Source organism: Myotis nattereri (assembly GCF_964212035.1).
Source record: "Myotis nattereri genome assembly, chromosome: 3".
Lineage (NCBI taxonomy): Eukaryota > Metazoa > Chordata > Mammalia > Chiroptera > Vespertilionidae > Myotis > Myotis nattereri.
Genome location: NC_138077.1, coordinates 145,230,147 through 145,255,053, shown reverse-complemented (window position 1 = coordinate 145,255,053; position 24,907 = coordinate 145,230,147). Strand labels below are relative to the sequence as shown.

General features: G+C 37.8%; 1 protein-coding gene across 4 annotated transcripts in view; it reads left to right on the top strand.

The window, feature by feature from the left end:
- The window catches only part of CCDC18 (coiled-coil domain containing 18), a 125,982-nt gene that overhangs the window by 27,915 nt on the left and 73,160 nt on the right, over window positions 1–24,907 (top strand). For 2 of the 4 annotated variants that reach the window (XM_081087751.1, XM_081087750.1), the window contains exons 8-11: window positions 1,628–1,724; window positions 5,634–5,755; window positions 6,667–6,958; window positions 23,610–23,741. In XM_081087751.1, coding sequence (XP_080943877.1) covers window positions 1,628–1,724; window positions 5,634–5,755; window positions 6,667–6,958; window positions 23,610–23,741 — 643 coding nt within the window. Of the gene's footprint in view, window positions 1–1,627; window positions 1,725–5,633; window positions 5,756–6,666; window positions 6,959–12,011; window positions 12,137–13,224; window positions 13,386–19,025; window positions 19,250–20,469; window positions 20,581–23,609; window positions 23,742–24,907 lie in introns of all 4 variants that reach the window. The other 2 variants (XM_081087748.1, XM_081087749.1) reach the window with 2 other exon arrangements.

Sequence of the window (24,907 nt, the reverse complement as noted above, 5' to 3'; positions counted from 1 at the left end):
GCTCTTACCTGGCCCAGGCCCATGGTTGGGGCTCATGCAGGAGGCAACCAATCAATGTCTTCTCTCACATTGATGTTTCTCTCTGTCTTTCTCTCTGTCTTCCACTCTCCCTAAAAATCAATGGGAAAATATCCTCAGGTGAGGAGTAACAAAAATCAAATCAAATCAGTAAAAGCATGTCCTGAGGTAAGGATTAAAAATAAATAAGCAACTAAGTCTCCATGAAGGAAAAATAGCAGATTTAAGATTCATTAAGTGTGGGTTGTGAGTACATGCATATATAATATATATACAGACGGTTCTGTGTGACTGAAATATGTTACGACTTTTAAAAAAAATTGGTGGTAAAGAGGAGTAGATATCTATAAAGTGGATAACTTTGGCTTGAAAGAAAGGATAACATGAGAAAAGCACAATATCTGGGGGTTTTTGTTTTGTTAAATGAGAAACATAGGTATCCTTTCCTTTCTGAGTTCTAGCTTTGCAAATTAATAGAATGAATTTTCTTAGATGTTCAGATAAATCTCTTATTGTTTAAATACTTGCTATTTTTTATCTGAAACTTTGAAACCAAATAGACATCTCCAGTATTCACAGTTGCTATCCAGACTTAAGAACCACATATTTAGGAAATAAGGGATACTTTCACTTGAGTTTGTAAGCCAATAGAGAAGAGGCTAAAATACAGAAGACAGAGTAAGTTCCTCAAAGGAAAGAGCTAAGATCCAGAGTATTGGTAAAGGAAATCATGTTGAAGAAGAGTCACTACACTTCCCTTACACTGGAAACAATGTGATGAGAATGGGATTAAATATAGAAAAGTTCTGTGTGGGTTTCTTTTTATATTTTACTTATTGATTTTAGAGATAGTAACAAAGAGAGAAACATGGATTTGGTGTTCTTATTTACACATTAATTGGTTGGTTCTTATGTGTGCCCGGACCAGGAATCAAACCCACAACCTTGGTGTATTGCGGCAATGCTTAACCAACTGAGCTACTTGGTCAGGGCTAGGAAAGTTTTAGATGTGGATAGGAAATTGACCAAGTTCCAGTCCAATAATCTCAATTCAGTGTGAGAAGTATGATGAAAGGTCAGGGTCAGCTAGGAGGTGAGGCAGCATGGTTGGGCTTAAGACAGTGCTTGGTAATGATTGGATTTGTTGTTCAGATTTTTATATATGCATAAATAAAAGTTACTGTCTCTTGAAATACCTTTTTGAAAATTTACCTGATCTTTGTAAAGGTCATAGGATTTACCGAGTATTTTTAATATATTAGGCAGTGAAGTGACAATTTATCATACAGCTTCAGGCTACTTCTCTTGTCTGTCTTCTGGATTGAGGGAAAAATATTGCCAACACATAAGAATGTATGTATGATTTAAAGTATGTTTATAAATATTTTGTTACATTTTATTTTTTATATTGATATCTTATAGTAAGGAAATTATTAATCTTCATTTTTTATTTGCAGTTTAAGCTTAGTATTCTTTTTTTTTGTTTTAGTACAGAGAAATCTGTTTCTCTCTAATTATTCCTCAAAATTAAATATAGGTTACTTTGGATCTTAACTATTCAGTGCAGGGCATCTTTTGCTTTTATTAATTATCCCTTTTTAAATTTTAGAGCTGAACGACAAAGGAATGAAGCACTATATAATGCTGAAGAGCTGAGTAACGCTTTCCAACATTATAAAGAAAAAGTGGCTGAAAAGCTGGAAAAGGTAAATCTAATTAACTGACTGTACAAAGTCAGTGTTTAGTATTACAGTCCATATTGTAAAAATAGAGACATAAATAGAATATATGTATTTATGATTAAAGCAGGGAGTAATTTTTATTATCTCATTTATAATAAAATTTATTTGAAATAAAGAATTTATAAATATTAGTTAAGCATGATGTTCCTTAATTAATTGATGGACAATTTTTTTTTATAATGAGTTGAAACTTTTTTTATCCAGAGAAAAGAGTGGAGACAAGAGAAGAAATAAAATATAGAGAAAGATGGGGTGAGTAAGCAGAAGTTGGAGCTATAGAAATAGAAGCAGGAAATTTATTCCTATAACCTCAGTGAAAATAAAAGAGTAGATTATGTAGCTTTTAGTTGATCTCCCTGGATCTACCACCCTGAGAGGGGCTCACTTCTGCCTCTCAAAGGGAAGATTCCTGAACAGATTCTTCATAGTAATATAATGGCTTTATTACATTTATTTGCTATCTTCAAGTAATACCACATAGTAATAAAACCTGTTTGGAGGAAGGCCACATGTTAGATGTTCAATTGTGGAGCTCAGAAGAGAGGTCTAGTCAACTGATACTGATATGAGAGACTTCCATCTTGAGATAATTGAAGCAGGAAGTTAATGATTCTAATTAAAGAAAGGTAGAAGGGCCCTAACCGGTTTGGCTCAGTGGATAGAGTGTCAGCCTGTGGACTGAAAGGTCCCAGGTTCGATTCCGGTCGAGGGCATGTACCTTGGTTGTGGGCACATCCCCAGTAGGAGGTGTGCAGGAGGCAGCTGATCAATGTTTCTCTTTCATCGATGTTTCTAACTCTCCCTCTCCTTTCCTCTCTGTAAAAAAAATAAAATAAAATAAATAAGTAAATCAATAAAATATATTTAAAAAAATAAAAGAGAGGTAGAAGGGTAGAAAAGAGAAATATTATTATTAAAAATTAGAGGCCCAGTGCATGAAATTCATGCACTGGTGGGGGGGGTTCTTCAGCCTGGCTTGAGCCCTCTCTCAGTCTAGGAGCCCTCAAGGGAAGTCTGACTGATGGTTTAGGCCCACTACCTGTAGGGTGCTAGCAGTCAGATATCCTTTGCGCTGTCTTGAAGGCAGGAGAGGCTCCTGCCACTGCCACTGTGCTTGCCAGCCATAAGTCTGGCTTCTGGCTGAGTGGCACTCCCCCTGTGGGAGTGCTCTGACCACCAGGGGGCAGCTCCTGCATTGAGTGTCTTCCCCTGGTGGTCAGTGTGCGTGATAGTGACCAATTGTTCCCGCTGTTGGGTTAATTTGCATATTAGCCTTTTATTATATACTAGAGGCCCGGTGCACAAAAATTTGTGCACTCAGCGGGGAGGAGGGGTCCCTCAGCCCGGCCTGTGCACTCTCACAGTCTGGGACCCCTCGGGAGATAACGACCTGCTGGCTTAGGCCTGCTCCCGGGTGGCAGAGGGCAGGCCCAATCCCTAGGTGTAGCCCTTGGTCGGGCTCAGAGCAGGGCCGATTGGGGAGTTGGGGTGCCTTCCCCTATCATGCACAGAGCAGGGCGGATTGGGAGATTGCGATGCCACCCTCAGTCACGCTCAGGGTAGGGCCGATTGGGGGGTTGGGGCACTGCCCCCTGTCACACTCAAGGCAAGGTCGATGGGGAGGTTGCAGCGCCACCCCCTGTCACGCACAGAGCAGGGCCAATCAGGGGGTTGGGGCGCTGCCCCCTGTCACGCACAGAGCAGGGCCCATCAGGGGGGTTGGGGCTCCGTACCCTGTCACGCACAGAGCAGGGCCCATCAGGTGGTTGGGGAGCTCCCACCTGTCACGCACAGAGCAGGGCCGATCAGGGGGTTGGGGCGCCGCCACTCTCACACTCAGGGCAGGGCCGATGGGGAGGTTATGGCTCTACCCCGTCACACACAGAGCAGGGCCGATCAGGGAGTTGGGGCGCTGCCCCCTGTCACACACAGAGCAGGGCCAATCAGGGGGTTGGGGCGCCATAACCTGTCACACACAGAGCCGCAGGGCGATCAGGGGGTTGGGGAGCTCCCCCTATCAGGCACAGAGCAGGGCTGATCAGGGGGTTGGGGCACCTTCCCCTGTCATGAACAGAGCAGGGCAGATAGGGAGGTTGTGGCCCCGCCCCCTGTTACACACAGAGCCGCAGAGCAATCAGGGGGTTTGGGCACTGCCCCCTGTCACACTGATCCTGGTGCCGGGAGGCCTCTCGGCTCTGCTGATCCCGGTGCTGGGAGGCAGGCATATTACCCTTTTACTATATAGGATAGAGGCCTGGTGCATGGGTGGGGGCCGGCTGGTTTGCCCTGAAGGGTGTCCTGGATCAGGGTGGGGGTCCCTACTGGGGTGCCTGGCCAGCCTGGGTGAGGGGATGATGGCTGTTTGCAGCTGGTCACACCCTTCAGGGTGGGGGTCCCCACTGGGGTGCCTGGCCAGTCTGGGTGAGGGGCTGAGGGCTGTTTTCAGGCTGGCAGGTGACTGAAGCTCCCAACCGCTCCTTTTTTTCTTTATTCTGGGCCAGCTTTAGCTTTGAGGCTTGGGTCCAGCTCTTAGGCCTCCACTGCTGAAAGCAGGTTTCTGGCCTTTGTTTACCTTCTGTATTAGAAACAATGTTGCGATCCTGCTGGCTGAAGCCCGACGGACTAAAGTAGGTTTCTGGGGTTTTGTTTAGCTTCTATATTTGTAACATAGTTGCTTAGAATTGCAGCTCAGAGGCTGGCAGCGGCAGGTGGGGAACGTTGGAGTCCTCCGTCACTGAAGCAAGCAAGCCTCATGTTCACTTTAAGCTGCCTGGCTGCCAGCCGCCATCTTGGCTGACAGTTAATTTGCATATTGCCCTGATTAGCCATTGGGAAGGGTAGCGGTCGTACGCTAATTACCATGTTTCTCTTTTATTAGGATGATGATTAAGAAGTCAAAATCCCATTTGATACCAAAATCTTTTTTCTTTTTTTAAATATATTTTATTAATTTTTTACAGAGAGGAAGGGAGAGAGATAGAGAGTTAGAAACATCGATGAGAGAGAAACATCGATCAGCTGCCTCCTGCACATATCCTACTGGGGATATGCCTGCAACCAAGGTACATGCCCCTGACCGAAATCGACCCTGGGACCTTCCAGTTCGCAGGCTGACGCTCCATCCACTGAGCCAAACCGGTTTCGGCGATACCAAAATCTTAAATGTGAATTAATTTGGTCACTGTTTGAAAGCCTTGGAGACGGTCCCTGTGGGAATGAAATATCATAGAAGTGATTTTTAAAAAGGTAATCTGTAGGGGAAGGTAGAATGACTAGTATAGGGTGGGTATCCTCGAGGAAAGGGAGGACTTTATGGAGGAGAGAGAGGCAAATATAAGAGATGATTTCTCATAACCCTTCTTAGGATTATCAATTTCAAACTGCTCAGCAGAGCCCTATAGTTAGGTAGATGTAACAAAGGAAGTGAGGGAGATCTGCCCAGTCCTCCACTCCCACTGTTCCATCCTGAGTACATGGCTTTTGTTTTAAATTTTGGACTATGATTTCATTGGGAGTATTTTTTAGCTACAATTTCAAAAATTACTTCTCTGGAACATTTGTACTAAAGTTAGCCTTTAGTAACTTCATGCAGAATCCCTGCATGAGTTGTTTGACTTGTCCATGTGAGGCCAGAACACTCTTGCTGTTCCCCCTCTGTCATAGGCTCTTAACCATTTCTGAACAGGTAGTTAGAATCCTATTCCCTGTCCAGGAAGTTCACTTCCCTCTCTTTACTATAAGGTTGGTAACTTAAATGGGTGGAATACTTATTCCACTCTCCTGATTATTTCAAAAGTCACTACTTTTTAGTTTAAAAACCTAAAACCTATGACAACATTAGTGTGCATACTTAAAACAAATTATTGTTTTTAGGTTCAAGCTGAAGAAGAAATATTAGAGAAAAATCTAATTAACTGTGAAAAAGAAAATAAAAGGCTACAGGAAAAGTGTGGTCTATATAAAAGTGACCTTGAAATTCTAAAAGAGAAATTAAGGTACAGTATCCTGTTGTAGAAAAAGGATTTTTGTGGGGAAATGAAGAAATTGAAGCATTTTGGAATAGAGTATTTTGTATATTTTAATTGTGGACTTAAATTATGTAGAAAGATTGGCTTCATGACAAATTGTTTTCTAGATATAATGAAGTGAGGATTTTAAATGAATAAAATGTATGTTGATATACTTGTAAATATAGAGTAATATGATCACAATTTTTGCTTTGAAAATATTTAGAGAAAATTAACACACACTTCATGTTCTTATAGTGTGACCACATTAGCTAGTTAGTAAAATACGTATTCTTCAAGTCATGAAGAATCACTTAGTCCAGCCTTCTCCCTTTAGAGATCTTAAAATGTGAAAAAGGGAACTGATTAAATACATTAACAATTCTAAAGATTAGATTGTCATAATGTTTGACATATATTTATAGGTATATGTATTTGAAAATAGTAATGCTTCGTAATCCGTTAATGGTTGATTAGACTTTTCCTTATGGAGTTGTGGCTGATACTTCATGATTGTTCCTTACATGATCTAAAACTTTCTTAAAGCTGCAAAAAGTTGTGTCAGGATTTTGGAGTTAGATCTCCTGTTTCACACTTTTAAAAAGGAACAGAAATGCTTCCGAGATAATGGGGTTATCCTGCCCTACTACTTACTGTGAGACACCGGGGAAGTTTTATAACATTTTTGTGCCTCAATTTCACCAAATATAAACTGGAAGTAATAATAGTGCTACCACATAAAGTTGTGAGTACCTGGCATGCAGAAAGTAGGCACATGGCAAATGTGAGCAGATATTTTTATTTCAAAATTAAGCTTTAAAATATTTTGTATGAGATTAACTAAATATCATTATTAAAAATTAATATGTTTTTAATTTTTCTGCATTTTTTCTTCATAGGCAGTTAAAAGAAGAAAATAATGATGGAAAAGAAAAAATAAGAATCATGGCAGTGAAAAATTCAGAAATAATGGCACAACTATCTGAATCTAGACAAACTATTTTGAAGCTAGAGAGTGAGTTAGAGGACAAAGATGAAATACTTCGAGAAAAATTTTCTCTAATAAATGAAAACAGAGAATTAAAGGTCCGTATTGCAACACAGAATGAGCGACTGGATGTATGTCAGCAAGAAATAGAAAGTTCAAGAGTGGAACTGAGACATTTGGATAAAATTATGTCCCGATTGCCAGTAAGTATGAGTGAAAAGGAAAATTTTACTGAAGTGCTTTATAAGAAACCATCATTTTGTGGTTGATTTATTAGCTTCTGTTTGTTTTATTTTAGATGTCTATACTTTCAGACATCAATTTCTTTTCTAATTCCTATTTTTTTTCTTTTTTACTTTCTACTATTTCAGCCTTTCTCAGTCTCTCAGATGTCATATATAAGAATGGCACAGCCCTGACCGGTTTGGCTCAGTGGATAGAGTGTCGGCCTGCGGACTCAAGGGTCCCGGGTTTGATTCCAGTCAAGGGCATGTACCTTGGTTGTGGGCACATCCCCAGTGGGGAGTGTGCAGGAGGCAGCTGATCGATGTTTCCCTCTAATCGATGTTTCTCACTCCCTATCCCTCTCCCTTCCTCTCTGTAAAAAAATCAATAAAATACATTAAAAAAATGGCACAGAATTTTTTAAAAACAGCTTTTTAGAAACATTTTTATTTAAATTCTTTATTGTTTAAAGTATTACACATGTCTCCTTCTTCCTCCATTGACCTCTCCCCAGCCATTCCCACCCCCCAGCACATGCCCTCATCCCCCTACTGTCTTTGTCTATTGGTTTTGCTTATATGCATGCATACACGTTCTTTGGTTGATCTCTTACCCTCCCTTCCTTCCCCTGCCTTCCTTCTGAGGTTTGACAGTCTGTTCAATGCTTCTGTGTCTCTGGATCTATTTTTGTTCATTATATTCTACAAATGAGTGAGATCATGTGATATTTATCGTTCTCTGACTGGCTAATTTTGCTTAGCATAATGCTCTCTAGGTCCATCCATGCTGTTGCAAATGGTAAGAATTCTTTTTTACAAAAACATAGTATTTCATTTTGTAGATGTACCACAGTTTTTTAATCAGCTCATATGCTGATGGGCACTTTGGCTGTTTCCAAATCCTAGCTATTATAAATTGTGCTGCTATGAACACAAGGTTGCGTATATCCTTTCTGATTGGTGTTTCTGATTTCATGGGATATATTCCTAGAAGTGGGATTACTGGGACAAATGGGAATTCCATCCTTAATTTTTTGAGGAAACTCCATACTGTTTCCCACAAAAAATAGCTTTCTTAAAGTGACATTTATATGCCACCAAATTTACCCATTTTAAGTGAATTGTTCAATTATTTTTAGTAAATTTACAAGTTTTAGAACAGTTACCACAATCTAGTTTTCAAACATTTCTTTCATCTCCCAAAGACCCCTTGTGCCATTTATAATTAGTTTTTGTACCCACCCTTACTGCTAGGGAGCCACTCATCTACTTTCTTTTTCATGCTTTTGAGCATTTTTACCATCATTACTCTGAACTCTGTTTCAGATAAATTTCTTATCTCTGCTTCATTTATCTCTTCTTCTGGAAAATTCTCTAGTTCTTTCATTTGGGGGTTGTTTCTTTGTCTCCTCATTTTGGCTGTCTGTGTGGGTTTGTGACTATATTATAGGTAGATCCTCTATACCAGCAGTCGCCAAGACCACTGGTGGTCTGTGAGGTCTGAAAGGTTGGCTACCACTGGTTTAAGGAAACCTTTGGAGCAGCAATCGCCAACCAGTGGTCTGCGGATCACTGGTAGTCCATGAGGTCCAAAAAGTTGGTGACTGCTGCTCTACACCTCTCAATCTCTAGTGCAGGACAGTGTTAAAGGCTGTTTCTGACTAATTAGATCAGGCAAACACTCAAAGCCTCCAGAGACTGCCTCTGCCTACAGACTGATAGCATTCCTCTTGAATTGCCCCCAGGCAATCATCTCAGGTGTGGTGAGAGTTTTTTTCAACAGGGTAGAGCGGTTGCTTCTGCCTGGAGACTAATTTTTATTTTTAATCTCTTAAGTGACCTAAGGGCAAGGTTTTGTCCAATAGGATGTGTCAACTGTCTTCCTCACAGGCAAGGCAAATGTCTATGTTGGAAAGATGTCCTGTGTGAGGGAATGACTCAGCCTAGGAAACTTGGGGTGTCTGTGTTCTAAACTCTATCCCCCTGGTTCCCAGTCCTGACTTCTGCTCTCTCAGCTCCAGTACACTTCACCCCCTCACTGCTGGAGCACAAGATGGGTAGCTCCACAGGGAATTTTGTGCATTGACCCTTTAAGAGGGTGCCTGAATTTTCAGCTGCTTTTCATAGCCAGATGTTATGTGGGTACCTCTTCAGTTTTGATGCTCTCTGTTGGGGAGACCAGCTTGGGGATTAGATCCCAGAGTTCTCAGTGGCAACCCCCGACAACTGAGATATCCCTTTGGGACTTCAGTTGCTATCTGTGTGCGCCCAGCCAGCCCTTTCGTGCCTCTGCCCCTCCTACCAGTTTATGTGGTCTCCACTTTCGGTCCTTAGGTATCAGGGTTCTCTTCTGCGAGTTTCCTGTTGATTATTCAGGAAGTTTTTCTGTATTTTAGTTGTAATTCCAATTTGTTCCTGGAAGCATGTCCATGCAGCATATCCACTTACTCTGCCACCATTTTTAATCCCTATCCCACTCATCTACTTTCTGCATCTAGAGATTTGTCTTTTCTGGACATTTATTATAAATTAAATTAACCATGGTCTCTTTTTGCATCTGTTCTTTTGCATTCTTAATGTTTTTGAAGATCACTCATTGTGACATATATCAGTATTTCATTTCTTTTTATTGTTGACTATTACCCATTGTGTGGATATGCCACATTTTATTAATTTATTCACCAAAAGATGGACATTTGGATTGTTTCTACTTTGGGACTATTGTGAATAATGCTGCTATGAACATTTGCATGTAAGTCTTTGTGTGGATATGTTTTCATTTCTTTTGATTAGGAATAGAAATGCTGAGTCATATAGTAAATTTATGCCAAAATGTTTTTTAATGTGGCTGCACCATTTTATATCCTTACCAGCAATGCATGAGGGGTCCTATTTCTCCACATCCTTGCCAATATTTGTTATTGTTTATTTTTTTTATTATATCTATATTAGTGTGTATGAGGTGTTATCACATTGTGGTTTTAATTTGCATTTCCCTAATGATTAATGTTGAGCAACTTCTCACATACTGACTGAATGGTACAGAACATGAAAATGTTTTTATATTGTAGCCAGTCCCTTTTTCTCGTTAAGTTATATATGCGTATTATCATAGTTACAAGTGAGATTAGGAAGAAGTTAAGCTATACGTTTCTGATAAGTGTAAAATAATGGTGAGATCAGGAGAAAGCTACAGATAAATGTATCGTGGTTGATTTCACATATGTATGGACGGTAGCCTTTTAACAATTTTAAACTGTCATGAAATTATGAAGCTACGAGGGACCTTAGAAAGTATCTGATTCAATACCATTGTTTTATTGGTGAAGAAATAGCTACCCATGAAGTTAATAACTTGTAGCAGAATTGAAACTGAATGTATGATTCTTGGTTCCCAGCCTCTGCTATATCTACTTTCCTAGGATGCTGATTTTTGATTATTTGCTTAGGTTTTTAATGCACCAGTTTGCTTTATAAATCTGATAGTAATCATATGCAGATAGCATTCATCTTAAAGTGATATTCTAATTTGACTCAGTATCAAAATTTATTTTATATGAGATTCTAAAGGTAGTGTGATAATAATATGCGTGATCCTGTGTTTCATGCTGTACTAAGAATACATAGTTTGGAAATGTGAGTTTTTTCATTCTAGAAAATGTGATTTGGTTATAATTTGAAGGTAATGGTCATATTGTTTACCTTGCCCCTTTTTACAGCTAATTTAAAAATTCTGTGTTATTCAAGCACACAGAAAAGCACAGAGACCAATGTAGCATAGCATTTGCTAAATGTGGATAACATTTTGCATATCCACTTCAGATTTTTTTAGAATAAAATTTTACAGGTAAATGAAGCCTTTTTATATACCTATCACATCTAATTCTCTCCCTCTTAGAGGTAGCAACTATTTTGAAGTTCATGTGTATCCTTCTTGTCCATATTTTCAAAAAAATTTTTATTGATTTTTGAGAGAGGAAGGGAGAGGGAGAGAGAAATGTGGATATGAAGACTGAAACATTAATCAGCTGCCTCCTGCACACCCCCTATCAGGGATCGAGCCTACAACCCTGGGCATGTACCCTGTCCAGGAATCAAATGGCAACCTTTTGGTATATAGGATGTTGCCCAACCAAGTCACACTGGCCAGGGCCTTCTTGTCCATATTTTAAATATTGCTGTTTTTTTTTAAAATAATATTTTTATTGATTTCAGAGAGGAAAGGAGAGAAAGATAGAAACATCAATGATGAGCTCTAGCTGGTTTGGCTCAGTGGATAGAGCGTTGGCCTGCAGACTGAAGAGTCCCCAGATTTGATTTCGGTCAAGGCCATATGCCCAGGTTTCGGGCTCGATCCCCAGTACGGGGTGTGCAGGAGGCAGCCAATCAATGATTCTCTCTCATCATTGATGTTTCTATCTCTCTCTCCCTCGCCCTTCTTCTCTGAAACAAGTAAAAATACATTTAAAAAAAAAAAAAAAGAGAGAAATATCAGTTATGAGAGAGAATCATTGATTGGCTGGCTCCTGCACGCTCCCTACTGAAGATCTAGCCTGCAACCCAGGCATTTGCCCTAACCAGGAATCAAGCCATTATCTCATTGATAGGTTGATGCTCAACCACTGAGCCATACCAGCCAAGGCCTTCTTGTTCATATTTTAAATACTGCCACATACAGATGCATTTAGAATGTGTGTGTGTGTGTCACACACACACACACACACACACACACACACACACACACATATATATATATATAGTTTAGTGCATTTTAAAAAATACATGTGCTACTGTTTTTTTACATTCAGTTTTATGTTATGTAATGTTTCCATAATGATTTACATCATGCAGGTTTATTTAACTATTGTAGTTTTCCCATTATCTTTCTATTTCCTAATGTATTTATATGTTCTATTGATGGATGTTAGGTTGTTTCTATTAAATTCACACAATTTCTCAGAGTTGGAGTTCTGAATAAAAAAAATGATATCACAGATATTATAAATTCATATGTTTATTTTTATACTTACAGTTAAAAAGAGAAATGCTTGGTTTTAAATCATCTCTTTCTAAGCAACAGATGAGTAGTTTGTCAAACAAGGAAGACAACTACATTGGCTGCTGTGAGACAAATAAAATGATGATTTCGGAATTGAGGTATAGTTTTTAGGCTCTGAAGTTGTAGCAAATACAATGTTTTTAAAAACTGGTAATAAATTAAGATCTTTAATTGAAATGTTGAAAAATATACTAAAAGTCCAGAGTATTATAACAAATATCTGTTTCCACAACAAAGAATTGATTCTTTTTAAAAAATATATATATTTTATTGATTTTTTTTTTTTACAGAGAGGAAGGGAGAGGGATAGAGAGTTAGAAACATCCATGACAGAGAAACATTGATCAGCTGCCTCCTGCACATCCCCTACTGGGGATGTGCCCGCAACCAAGGTACATGCCCTTGACCGGAATTGAACCTGGGACTCTTCAGTCCACAGGCCGATGCTCTAGCCACTGAGCCAAACTGGTCAGGGCCAAAGAATTGATTCTTAATATTTTGTGATATTTGTTTCAAATCTGTTTATTTAAATAAAAAATAAAACATTACAGGATAGATTATACATTTTGATTCTTACCACTAGTCCCATTCTCCTCCTTAGTATCCACCATCATGAATTGGGTAATATTCTTCAATCCATTTTGTATATGTTTGCACTCAGAAATATACTATATGATTATATTGTTTGTAATTTTGCTTTTTCACTCGATCATTTTTTAAATTCATCCATGTTGAAGTAGGTAGAGTGATTGATCAGTGCATGGATTAATGTGGTTAATTTAGTTTCTATAGCTATATAAGAGTCTATCCTATAACAATGTCACAATTTATTTATTCCTTTAGTGTTAGTTACTGTGTTTCTAGTTTCTGTCTTTTCCATACAGTGCTACAAAGTACACATTTATACATGTTAACTACAATATAGATGAGTTTCTCTAGTATATATTCCTCAAAGTGAAAATCTGAGAATAGCATGTACGTTTTCAATTTTACTAGGTATCACCAAGTTTTTAAAGTATCTGAACCAGTTTATAGTCCAATCAATGGTAGAAAAGAATTTACATATCCTGCCCAATAGTTGACTAATACCAGTTTTAAATTTTTTCCATCTTGAAAGGTAAAAAATAGTATGAGATATTTTTATAGAACCTTTCTAATATTTTTTGGCTTCTTTTCTCTGTGCTAGGATTAAGCTTGCAATAAAAGAGGCAGAAATTCAAAAGCTTCAGGCAAATCTAACTGCAAATCAGTTATCTCAGAGTCTTATTTCTCATAATGACAACAAAGAAAATGGCAAATTACATAGTTTAGAAACAGAACCTGTAAAACTAGGAACTAGTCAAGTAGGTGAGTATATTTTATTGAATTTTTAAAATCAATTATAATCAGAGTTCTCTGTGATAGTTTTTTAAAAATAAATGGCTTACCAACTATTATCAAACATATTAAATAATCTGTTATTACTAGTTATGGATTGATAAGACAGCAAAAATTATTTCAAAATTCTTAAATTTTGCATCATTCTTTAAAAATGTACTTTAGCCCTGGCTGGTTTGGCTCAGAGGATGGAGCTTGGGCCTGCGGACTGAAGGGTCCCGGGTTCGATTCCGGTCAGGGGCACATGCCCAGGTTTTAGGCTTGATCCCCAGTGTGGGGCATGTGGGAGGCGGCCGATTGGTAGTTCTCTCTCATCATTGATGTTTCAATCTCTCTCTCTCCCTCTCCCTTCCTCTCTGAAATCAATAAAATTATATTTTTTAAAAATGTTGTTTTCATATAAAAAGATAAGTATAGTGTTAACTAGATGGGCAGAAGAACCCTTTCACAGAGTATATGTATATCAAATCATCCCTATGTACACTTTAAATAAATTATAATTTTATTTGTCAGTTATACCTCAATAAAACTGAAAAGAAATAAAGTGGAATAAAAAGAAGTTGAACAGCCCTAACCGGTTTGGCTCAGTGGATAGAGCGTCGGCCTGCGGACTCAAGGGTTCCAGGTTCGACTCCGGTAAAGGGCATGTACCTTGGTTGCAGGCACATCCCCAGCAGGGGGTGTGCAGGAGGCAGCTGCTGATGTTTCTCTCTCATCGATGTTTCTCTCTATCTCTCTCCCTTCCTCTCTGTAAAAAAATCAATAAAATATATATATTTTTAAAAAGTTAAAAAAAAAATGTACTTTAGCCCTAGCCCGTTTGGCTCAGCTGATAGAGGGTCAGCCTATGGATCCAAGGGTCCCAGGTTTGATTTCTGTCAAGGGCACATACCTTGCCCTAGCTGGTTTGGCTCAGTGGATAGAGCATCGGCCTGTGGACTGAAAGGTCTCGGGTTCGATTCTGGTCAAGGGCACATGCCTGGGTTGCAGGCTCAATCCCCAGTAGGGGGCGTGCAGGAGGCAGCCAGTCAAGGATTCTCTCTCATCATTGATGTTTCTCCCTCTTTCTTTCCCTTTCTCTTCCACTCTCCCTAAAAATCAATGAAAAAATATCCTCGGTTGAAGATTAACCGCCCCCCCCCCCAAAGTACTTTATTAAAGTAAAATTTCCTTACAATAAAATATTCCCCTAAAACAAACACTTGATACGATTTGTTTGTTTTTCATGTTTATATACCCTTGTTACAATCACCACAATCAGTTCTTTTTACTCCTTCCCAGTTTACTTTATATTTAATTTTCTTTTTTCTAACTTTTCTTAAAGTTTACTTTAACTTATTTTCTAATGTATTTAAATATACATATTATACTTTCATTTCAGATATTGTATATCTCTTGTGTGTGTTTATTTCCTTATATTTGGGGACGTTTCAGATACCTGTTATTAGCGGTAGACATTAGGTTGTTTCCATTAAACAGCTTAATTCATGAGTGAACCAGATTTAATTTTATAAATACTGTTTGGAAGCTTAGTCAGTGTATAGTTGAATGTTCCAGATGCATTTGACAAAAATTAATAAGTACTAGTATTCTATAATTTTTGAGTGGAGTGTGTTCTCTCTTTTTTTTTTTAGTGTTGTTTTTTTTAAAATTGGTTTTAGAGAGAGAGTTGGAGGGGGGAGAGAGAGAGAGAGAGAGAGAGAGAGAGAGAGAGAGAGAGGAGAGGAGAGAGAGAGAGAGGGAGAGAGAGAGAGAGAGAGGGAGAGAGAGAGAGAAACATCAGTTGTTCCATTTATTTCTGCATTCCTTGGTTGTTTCTTGTGTGTGCCCTGACTGGGGATCAAACCTGCAACCTTGGTGTATCAGGATGAGGCTCTAATCAACTGTGCTACCAGGCCAGGGCTGGTGGAATGTTCTTTTGAATGTCAATCATGTGAAATTGGTTTGATGGTGTTTAGTCTTTTTTATCCTTAATAAAAAAGTTTTGTGTACTTGTTCTGTGAATGACTGAGAGTAGTGTTAAAATCTTCAGATTTACATGCTGGTTTGTTAATTTATTCCTTTAATTCTGTCAGTCTTTGCTGCTGATATTTTGAAGATATTATATACTTACACATTTAAGATTATTATGTCTTCTTGTTGAATGGACCCTGTTATTATAGTAAATGTCTGTTTTTATTCCTGCTTATATACTTTATATTGAAGATTAGTTTGTCCCAAATTAATATAGAAGCTCCAGCTTTTTTATTGAGATATATCACATATAACGTTGTATTAGTTTTAGCTGTACAACATAATGATTTAATATCTGCATATACAAGTTATTATGAAGTGATTGCCAGAATAAGTCAATATCCATCACCACACAAAGTCACAGATTTTTTTCTTGTGATGAGAACTACTAAGGTCAACTCTTTTAGCAATTTTCAAGTGCACTGTACAATATTATTAACTGCAGTCACCATGCTGTACATTACATCCCAGTACCTTTTGACCACCTTCGCCCTTTGCACTCCCCCATCTGCCGCCCATCCGCCTCTGGCAACCACCTGTTTTTTCTCTGTATCTATGGCTTTGTTTTATTTTAGATTCCATCCACATATAAGTGAGATCATACAGTATTTGTCTTTCTCTGTCTGACTTATTTTGTTTAGCCTTATGCCCTCAAGGTCTATTCATGTTGTAACAGATGGCAGGATTTCCCTTCTTTTTATGGCTTAATAATATTCCATTGCGTATACACACCTTTTCTTTATCCATTTATCTGTTGATGGCTACTTAGGTTACTTCCATGTTTTGGCTATTGTAAATAATGCTGCAGTGAACATAGGAGTGCAGATATATTTTCAAGACAGTGATTTAGTTTTCCTCAGATAAATACCCAGAAGTGGAATTTCTGGGTCATATGGTAGTTCTATTCTTAATTTTTTGAGGAATCTCCATACTATTCTCTTTAGGGGCAGCACCAATTTACATTCCCACCAAGAGTATACAAGGGTTGCCTTTTCTCTAAATCCTCACCAACACTTGTTAATTCTTGTCTTTTCACAATAGCCATTCTAATAGATGTGAGATGATACCTCATTGTGGTTTTGATTTGCATTTCTTTAATGATTGGTGATGTTGAGCACCTTTTCATGTGCCTGTTGGCCATCTGTGTGTCTTCTCTGGAAAATGTCTATTTAGATCTTCTGACCATGTTTTAATTGGATTGTTTGTTTGTTTTTTGTTATTGAATTGTATGAATTCTTTATATATTTTGGATATTAACCCTTTGTCAGATATATGATTTGCAAATATATTGTTTCATTCCATACATTTCCTTTTCATTTTGTTGATGGTTTTTTTTTGCCGTACAGAAGCTTTTTAATTTGATATAGTCCTACTTGTTTATTTTTGCTTTTGTTGCCATTGCATCACCAGAATAGAGTTTAAAGAGTTTACTCTCTATGTTTTCTTCTAGGATTTTTATAGTTATAGGCCTTATGTTCAAGTTTTTAATCCATTTTTATCTGATTTTGTGTGGTGTAAGATAGTGGTCCAGTTTTATTCTTTTGCATGTTACTGTCCAGTTTTCCTAACACCATTTATTAAAGAGACTGCCCTTTTTTTCCATTGTATATTCTTAGCCCCTTTATAAATTAATTTGTCATGTATACATGGATTTATTCCTGGGCTCTTTATTCTGTTCTGTTAATTTATGTGTCTGTTTTCATATGGTACCATACTGTTTTGAATATTATGGCTTTGTAATATACTTTGAAATCAGGAAGCTTAGTGCCTCCAAGCTTTGTTCTTTTTGAAGATTGCTTTGGCTATTTGGGGTCTTTTGCGGTTCCATAGAAATTATAGGATTGTTTCTTCTATTTTTGTGGAAAATGCCATTGGAATTTTATATGGGTTTGATTGAATCTGTAGATCACTGTGGATAGTATGGATATTTTCACAATAATAATTTTTCTAATCCATGAGCACAAAACATCTTTCCATTTATTTTTATCTGATAGTTTATCACCAACTATTTTGATTAGTGTTTGCCTAGTATGATTTTCCCCATAATTTTAACTTGTATTTTTATGTATAAGTGATTGTCTTATACTTAGTTCTTGCTTTTATAAGCAGGTAGACATTTTTTGCTCCTTAATAGGAATGTTTAGGTCACTTTCATTAAATGTAACTATCAATCCTTGGGGGTTTAAGCCTACCATCTTGGTATTTGTTTACTATTTATTCTATTGACCTTTGTTCATCTTTGCCTTCTTAGTATTCCATTTTGGATTTAAATTTACCATCTTAGTATTTGTTTACTATTTGTTCTATTGGCCTTTGTCCATCTTTCTTGCCTTCTTAGTATTTCATTTTTTAAAATCTCCACTACTAATTAACTAACTATACCTATTTTTTTAAGTGGTTCCCTTGGTGGTTAACATGTAGAGCTTTAATGTATCACAGTCTATATTCAAATACACAGTCTAGCAGCAGAAATGACAGCAGAGAAAAGTAGATATCTAAGTTATTAGAGAGAATAGAAAGAAGAAAGATGGATTAGCAGAAGGAATGCTAAGTTTTTAGAGGTGCTGATAAATATATGTCATAGATTCTCTGACATCAAAAAAGAATAGAGCCAATGATAGATAGCTAGTGTAGAAAGTGAAATATTAGCAAGATGGAGAGTTGATAGGAAGAACTAAAGACATAGTACATTTCTACTTGTTTCCACATCTATGTGTATTTTCATGCAATCATTTACATTATGCCTTTATAAAGTAATTCTGAAGCTCCCGGTATCTTGAGGTGTGAGGATAGGTGTGTATGTTTATAATGGAGAAAGGGTGTATTCACACAACTGCCTCTGGTAACCCTCAGTTTTAAAATGCATCACTGAATTCTCATCAGTTAGTTTGGACTGGGAGTCACTGTTTTCAGCTTTTGAACCTGCATTTATATCAGAATATTCATAATGATCTCAGGTTATCCAAATACATTTTATGATTAACTTCAGTTTAAGGAGACATAACAAGGGTTTTGTTATGTTGTTTTTAAAACAATGATTTCTATAAAAAAAATGGGATTTTTAAAGACAGAGAAGGGCTCTTCCTGGTACAAAGGAATAGTTTTTCTGGTATGAAGGAATAGTCTATAAAAGTGAGTGATACTGCCCTGACCTGTTTGACTCAGTGGATAGAGCATCCGCTTGTGGACTGAAGGGTCCTGGGTACGATTCTGGTCAAGGACATGTACCTTGGTTGCGGGCACATCCCCGGTGTGGGGTGTGCAGGAGGCAGCTGATCGATGTTCCTCTCTCATCGATGTTTCTAACTCTCTATCCTTCTCCCTTCCTCTCTGTAAAAAATCAATAAAATATATTTAAAAAAAAATAAAAGTTAGTGATACTAAAAAGAACTTATTCCCAGTTTATTATGTATTTAAGTTAGAAAGTACTGTACTTACCATGTTCGCTTCATTATATTTTCCTTAATGTATATCTCATCCTCCATTCCCTTTACTATTCTTTAGATCAAAAACTAAACTTTATGATTAAATCTTTTAACATTCTAATAGGGTTTTTTTGAAATTTATACTGAATAATTTTCCTCTTATTTTTACTAGCAGAAAGTATAAAAGATCAAAATCAACATACTGTGAGCAAGCAATATGAAAGAGAGAGGCAAAAACTTGCTTCTGGAATAGAAGAACTCCGTACTAAGTTGATGCAAATAGAAGCTGAGAATTCTGATTTGAAAGTTAACATGGCCCACAGAACTAGTCAGTTCCAGCTGATTCAAGAAGAGCTGCTAGAGAAAGCTTCAAACTCTAGCAAACTTGAAAGTGAAGTAAGCTTGAATTAACAGTTTATATGGGCTACATTTTCATACAAGAAAAAATATATTATTGTAGGTTTTTATTAAAAATCGTATGTTTGTAAGTCCAGTTTTATACATTTAAAAATATTAATGGAACCACATAAGTTATAAATTCTTCTATTTTTTTTCTTTATTGATTAAGGTATTACATATGTGTCCTTATCCCCCCATTTATAAATTCTTTCTAAAATTTTGTTTGGAAACATTTGCTTTATAACCTATGTTAAAAGTAGGAAAATACACTTTAGGGTGCTAAAAGATCTAAAATTTGATGGAATTTATACTGTGTTATACTCTTATTTCTTGTAAGTATAACTTAATGTGGTTAATACACATGTACAAGTAAAGTATTTGGATTATGCAATTGGAAGAAAAATAGTGGTAATAGAGGATTTCAAATTTTTGCAAACAGCAGAGCCACCTGAGACTCCTATTAAACATGCAGATTTCTGGATCCTAGTGATTTTGATTCAGCAGATATTGAGTTATGCTCAGGGATGTGAATTTTTTTTAAAAAAACTGCTTATGAATCTGGTACAGATAATGCTGTGGATTACATTCTGAAAAGGGGATAATGTGTGTTTTGTGAGTATCTGATCTTCATCCCATTGAGGTCAGAACAAGGATAACTCATTAGGTCATAGTGGACCCACAGAACACAGGTGTCTGTTATACTCATCCTTCAAACCAGGGGCTGCCGTTATCTCTGGGGGCACTTTTTAAATGTCTGAATTCTCATCTTAAAGTTTGTAGCCAAGAAAAAGACCTGTGGGATAGGAGCTTGCTTAAGTAATGGAAAAGGAGATTTAGTCAGTCTGTAATTATAGCTTTAGCTTACTTAGAAAATTATCAAGTATTAAGATTAATAACTTTTTTTAAAATTACAAAATTAGCACAATCTTGTTGAAAATACAAAAAGGGACAAAGGAAAAATAAAGCATTGATAATTCTATCATCAAATAACTATTGTTAACATTTTATTATAGTAATTTTAGTTTTTAATAGCTTCTTTTAAGAAATGGGTTAAGGTGTAATCCTACTTAGACATAGAGGGTCTGAATTAAATTGCTTATGTATTACAAAGATGAAACGAGCTGCATTGTATCTCCATTATTTGTTTTTCTTCTAAATTGTAACTCATTTTTTAAAGTAGGTTTTTAAAATAATTTTTCATTTTGATCTGTTTTTAGATGACAAAGAAATGTTCTCAACTTTTAACTCTAGAGAAACAGCTGGAGGAAAAAATAGTTGCTTATTCCTCTATTGCTGCAAAAAATGCGGAACTTGAACAGGAGCTTATGGTAAAAATTACCTTTTTTTTTTTTTTTTGCTACAAATTCACCATGACTTTAAGGCACTTAATTCGTGACAGCATGTTTGTTTTAGTATTATTATTATAAAATATATCATATAGGAAAGTATAAATTCTAAATTCCTCCCATTATTTCTTTTTTGTTTTCATATCTTTAGGTTAATATTATATGCAATTGTTACGTACATTTTCTCATTTTTATACTAGTAGAGTTGAAGGAAATAATAGTAGTTCTTTGATATTCACAGTTTGTTTTTTCACTTTTTTTTTTATTGCTTAAAGTATTACAAAGGGTATTACATATGTGTCCTTTTTTTCCCCCCCGCCCTTGACAATCCCCTGGCCTCCCCTACCCCCCAGTGACTTATGTCCATTGGTAATGCTTCACAGTTTTTTTAAGTAGTTTAAATTTCTCATTTTGATACAATTTTTAAAATAACCATTTTGCCTTTTTAATAAGTATTTAAATATTTTTTAATTAAATCTTTATTGTACAGATTATTACAGTTGTACCTCTTTTTTCCCCCCATAGCTCCCCTCCACCCAGTTCCCACCCCACCTCCGCTCTCACCTCCCCCCCCCCACTGTCCTCATCCGTAGGTGCACGATTTTTCTCCAGTCTCTTCCCGCATCCCCCACACCCCTTTCCCCCCCGAGAATAGTCAGTCCACTCCCTTTCTATGCTCCTGATTCTATTATAATCACCGGTTTATTCTGTTCATCAGATTATTTATTCACTTGATTTTTAGATTCACTTGTCGATAGATGTGTATTTGTTGTTCATAATTTGTATCTTTACCTTTTTCTTCTTCTTCCTCTTCTTAAAGGATACCTACCTTTCAGCATTTCATATAATACTGGTTTGGTGGTGATGAACTCCTTTAGCTTTTCCTTATCTGTGAAGCTCTTTATCTGACCTTCAATTCTGAATGATAGCTTTGCTGGGTAGAAGAATCTTGGTTGTAGGTTCTTGCTATGCATCGCTTTGAATATTTCTTGCCACTCCCTTCTGGTCTGCAAAGTTTCTGTTAAGAAATCAGCTGACAGTTGTATGGGTACTCCCTTGTAGGACACTGACTGTCTTTCTCTTGCTGCTTGTAAGATTCTCTCTTTGTCTTTTGCTCTTGGCATTTTAATTAGGATGTGTCTTGGTGTGGTCCTCTTTGGATTCCTTTTTTTGGGGTTCTCTGCGCTTCCTGGACTTGTAAGTCTATTTCTTTCACCAGGTGGGGGAAGTTTTCTGTCATTATTTCTTCAAATAGGTTTTCAGTATCTTGCTCTCTCTCTTCTTCTGGTACCCCTGTAATTTGGATGTTGGTGCACTTGAAGCTGTCCCAGAGGCTCCTTACACTATCTTCGTATTTTTGGATCCTTTTTTCATTTTGCTTTTCCGGTTAGGTGTTTTTTGCTTCTTCATATTTCAGACCTTTGACTTGATTCTTACGATCCTCTAGTCTGCTGTTGGAACTCTGCATAATATCCTTTATTTCAGTCAGTGTATGCTTAATTTCTAGTTGGTCCTTTTTCATAACCTCAAGGGTCTCACTAGATTTCTTGAGGGTCTAGCTACATTTATCGGCGGTCTCACCAGACTTTTTGAGGGTCTTACTAAATTTATCGGCGGTTTCTAGAAAGTTCTTGAAAAACCTTAAAAGTGTGGTTTTGAACTCTATATCCAGTAGTTTGCTTGCCTCCATTTCTGTCATTTGTGTCCTGTTTCTTTGTCTCCGCATTTTGACTGCTTCCCTGTGTTGGTAGAGTGGCTTTGTGTGCTAGGTGTCCTATAGGGCCCAGTGGCTCAGCCTCCCCAATTACCTAAGGTGGACACTCTTGGTGCATCCCTTTGTGAGCTTTGTGCACAGTCTTGTTGTAGTTAAGCCTTGATTGCTGTAGGTATCACTGGGAGGAATTGACCTCCAGGCCAATTGGCAGTGAGAATCAGCTGTGTCTATGGTGGGAGAACTTCTGTGCTGAAGACACCCTTCTGGGGCAAGACTTGCTTCAGTGGGACTTTGGTGCTCACTGAGTCTGCGCCCTGAGTATGTCCCTTATGGATCTGAGGAGTTGTAATCTGGATGGTCCCCCTCTGACGACTGGGTACACTGGCTCTTGGATCTAAGGAGGTGCTAATTTAGCCTCTGCCTGAGGTTACCCAGCAGGAGCTATGAAGAGAACTGCAGATTCCCCTTCCTTTTTTGGAGTTTGGAGGTGCCCAAATGAGGCCCAGCTGTGAAGCAGTTCAAGCTGCTGTGGGGCCTTGGGCCTTCTCTTTGAAGTTCTGGGTCTGTCTGGCCCAGCTGCAGTTTGTTAGGTAATTTTAGATTGCAAAGGGCTAGGTCATTCATATGCAAAAGCCTCTGCCGCAGCTTGGGTGGGGTGGGGTCTCAGGGGATCAACAGGGCGGAGCAAGCAGCTATGCCTGATCCTCAGCCCAGCCCTAAGGGGCCCCGCGTCTCAGTGTCCCGGTAATTGCTGCAAGCACATCCGAGAGAAAGCCGCCCTCGAGTTCCGAATTCTGCCCGCTGCCAGACCTTCCAGTCTCTCCCCGCACGAGTCAGGGTCCCCAGAGACTTCCCGGAACCAGAGTTCAGAGCAGTCGGGGGCTTGTGACTCCCTCCTGATTCACAAAGACAGCCACGTCCTCAGTCGCCAGCCCTTGCCGCATGCGCCTCCGTAGCTTTGCACTTCACCTCCGCAGCTCCTCTGAGTTTCAGTGTGCTTTTCTCTTTCCTTCTAGTTGTAGAATTTCCACTCAGCCAGCCTTCCTGTGGTTCTGGATGATGTCCGTTTTGTCTTTTAGTTGTATTTTTGAAGTTGTTGTGGGAGGCAGAAATTTCCAGTGTTTAGCTATGCCGCCATCTTGGTTTCTCTCAGTATTTAAATATTTTTGAAGTTTGATTTATTAACTACTATGAATCTTTAAAGAATAGAGTATCACAAATATAATGCTTTACTAATATATTCTTATGTAAAACTACCTCTCAATTAAATTCTTTTCAAGTGTTTTTGTATTCCTAGGAAAAGAATGAAAAGATAAGAAGTCTAGAAACCAATATCAACACAGAACATGAGAAAATTTGTTTAGCTTTTGAAAAGGCAAAGAAAATTCATCTTGAACAGCATAAAGAAATGGAAAAGCAGATTGAAAGAGTAAGACATTAATATTTTTTACAAGTAGATATAGAATAAAAATTACCTTAACATTACTAGTCCAACTTCCTTTTTTTAATATCTGAGGAAATAAAGACATAAAAAGTTACTGGCAAGGACTATAATCAGAATCCCATTGCTTCTGAATCTTTTTTTTTTTTTAATAAAGAACAACAGATTTTTAAAAATTGATTTTTAGAGAGAGAGAGGAGAGAAAGAAGGAAGGGAGGGAGGGAGGGAGGGAGGGAGGAGAAAAGATCAGCTGCTTCCTGCTGGGGATTGATACTGCAAACTGGGCATGTACCGTGATCAGGAATTGAACTAGTGACCTCTTAGTACATGGGTCAACATTCTACCACTGAGCTATCCCAGCCGGGCCTGGATCATTTTTAAATGCTTTCTTATATAGCACTCCTGCCATTTCAATTTTAATCTTTTTTTTTTCAATTTAAGTATGTATTTTTATTATTGATAGTAGTACAAATAGCTCCCATTCCCCCCCCTTCTCCCAGCCCTTACCCACCCCCCCCCATCATTATTTTTTCACATTACCAAACTAAGAGTGATTCTATAGATTCTTTTCCAGTAGAGATATCACTTGCTTGAAGATTGGTGGAGAATAGAAGCACTCTTAACTGTGGGTAGAAAGTAAATAGTAAAAACATAAGTAAAGAAAAAGATGTGAGACCAAGAACACAAGGCTAAGTAAAAATATGTATCATTTGTATATGCCTAATAACAGAATGGAGCTAATGAGGAAAAAAATATGAGCTTGAAATATAGAGCAATAGACATTATTCAGTCTGAGCAACAGAGAGGAAAAAAAAACATTTGGAAGAAAATGAACAGAGCCTCAGGGACCTTTGGGACAATATCATAAGGTCTAACATTCATGTCATCAGAGTCCCAGAGAAGAGAATAAGACTGGTACCAAAAAAAATATTTGAAGAAATAATGACTGAGAACTTCACAATTTTATTGAAAGAAATAGCTCAGCCCATGTGGCTCAGTGGTTGAGCATCAACCCATGAACCAGGAAGTCACTGTTCGATTCCTGCTCAGGACACATGCCCAGGTTGTGGGCTCAGTCCCCAGTAGAGGCATATTCTCTCTCCTCATTGATGTTTCTATCCCTCTCCCTCTCTCTTCCTCTCTCTGAAATCAAT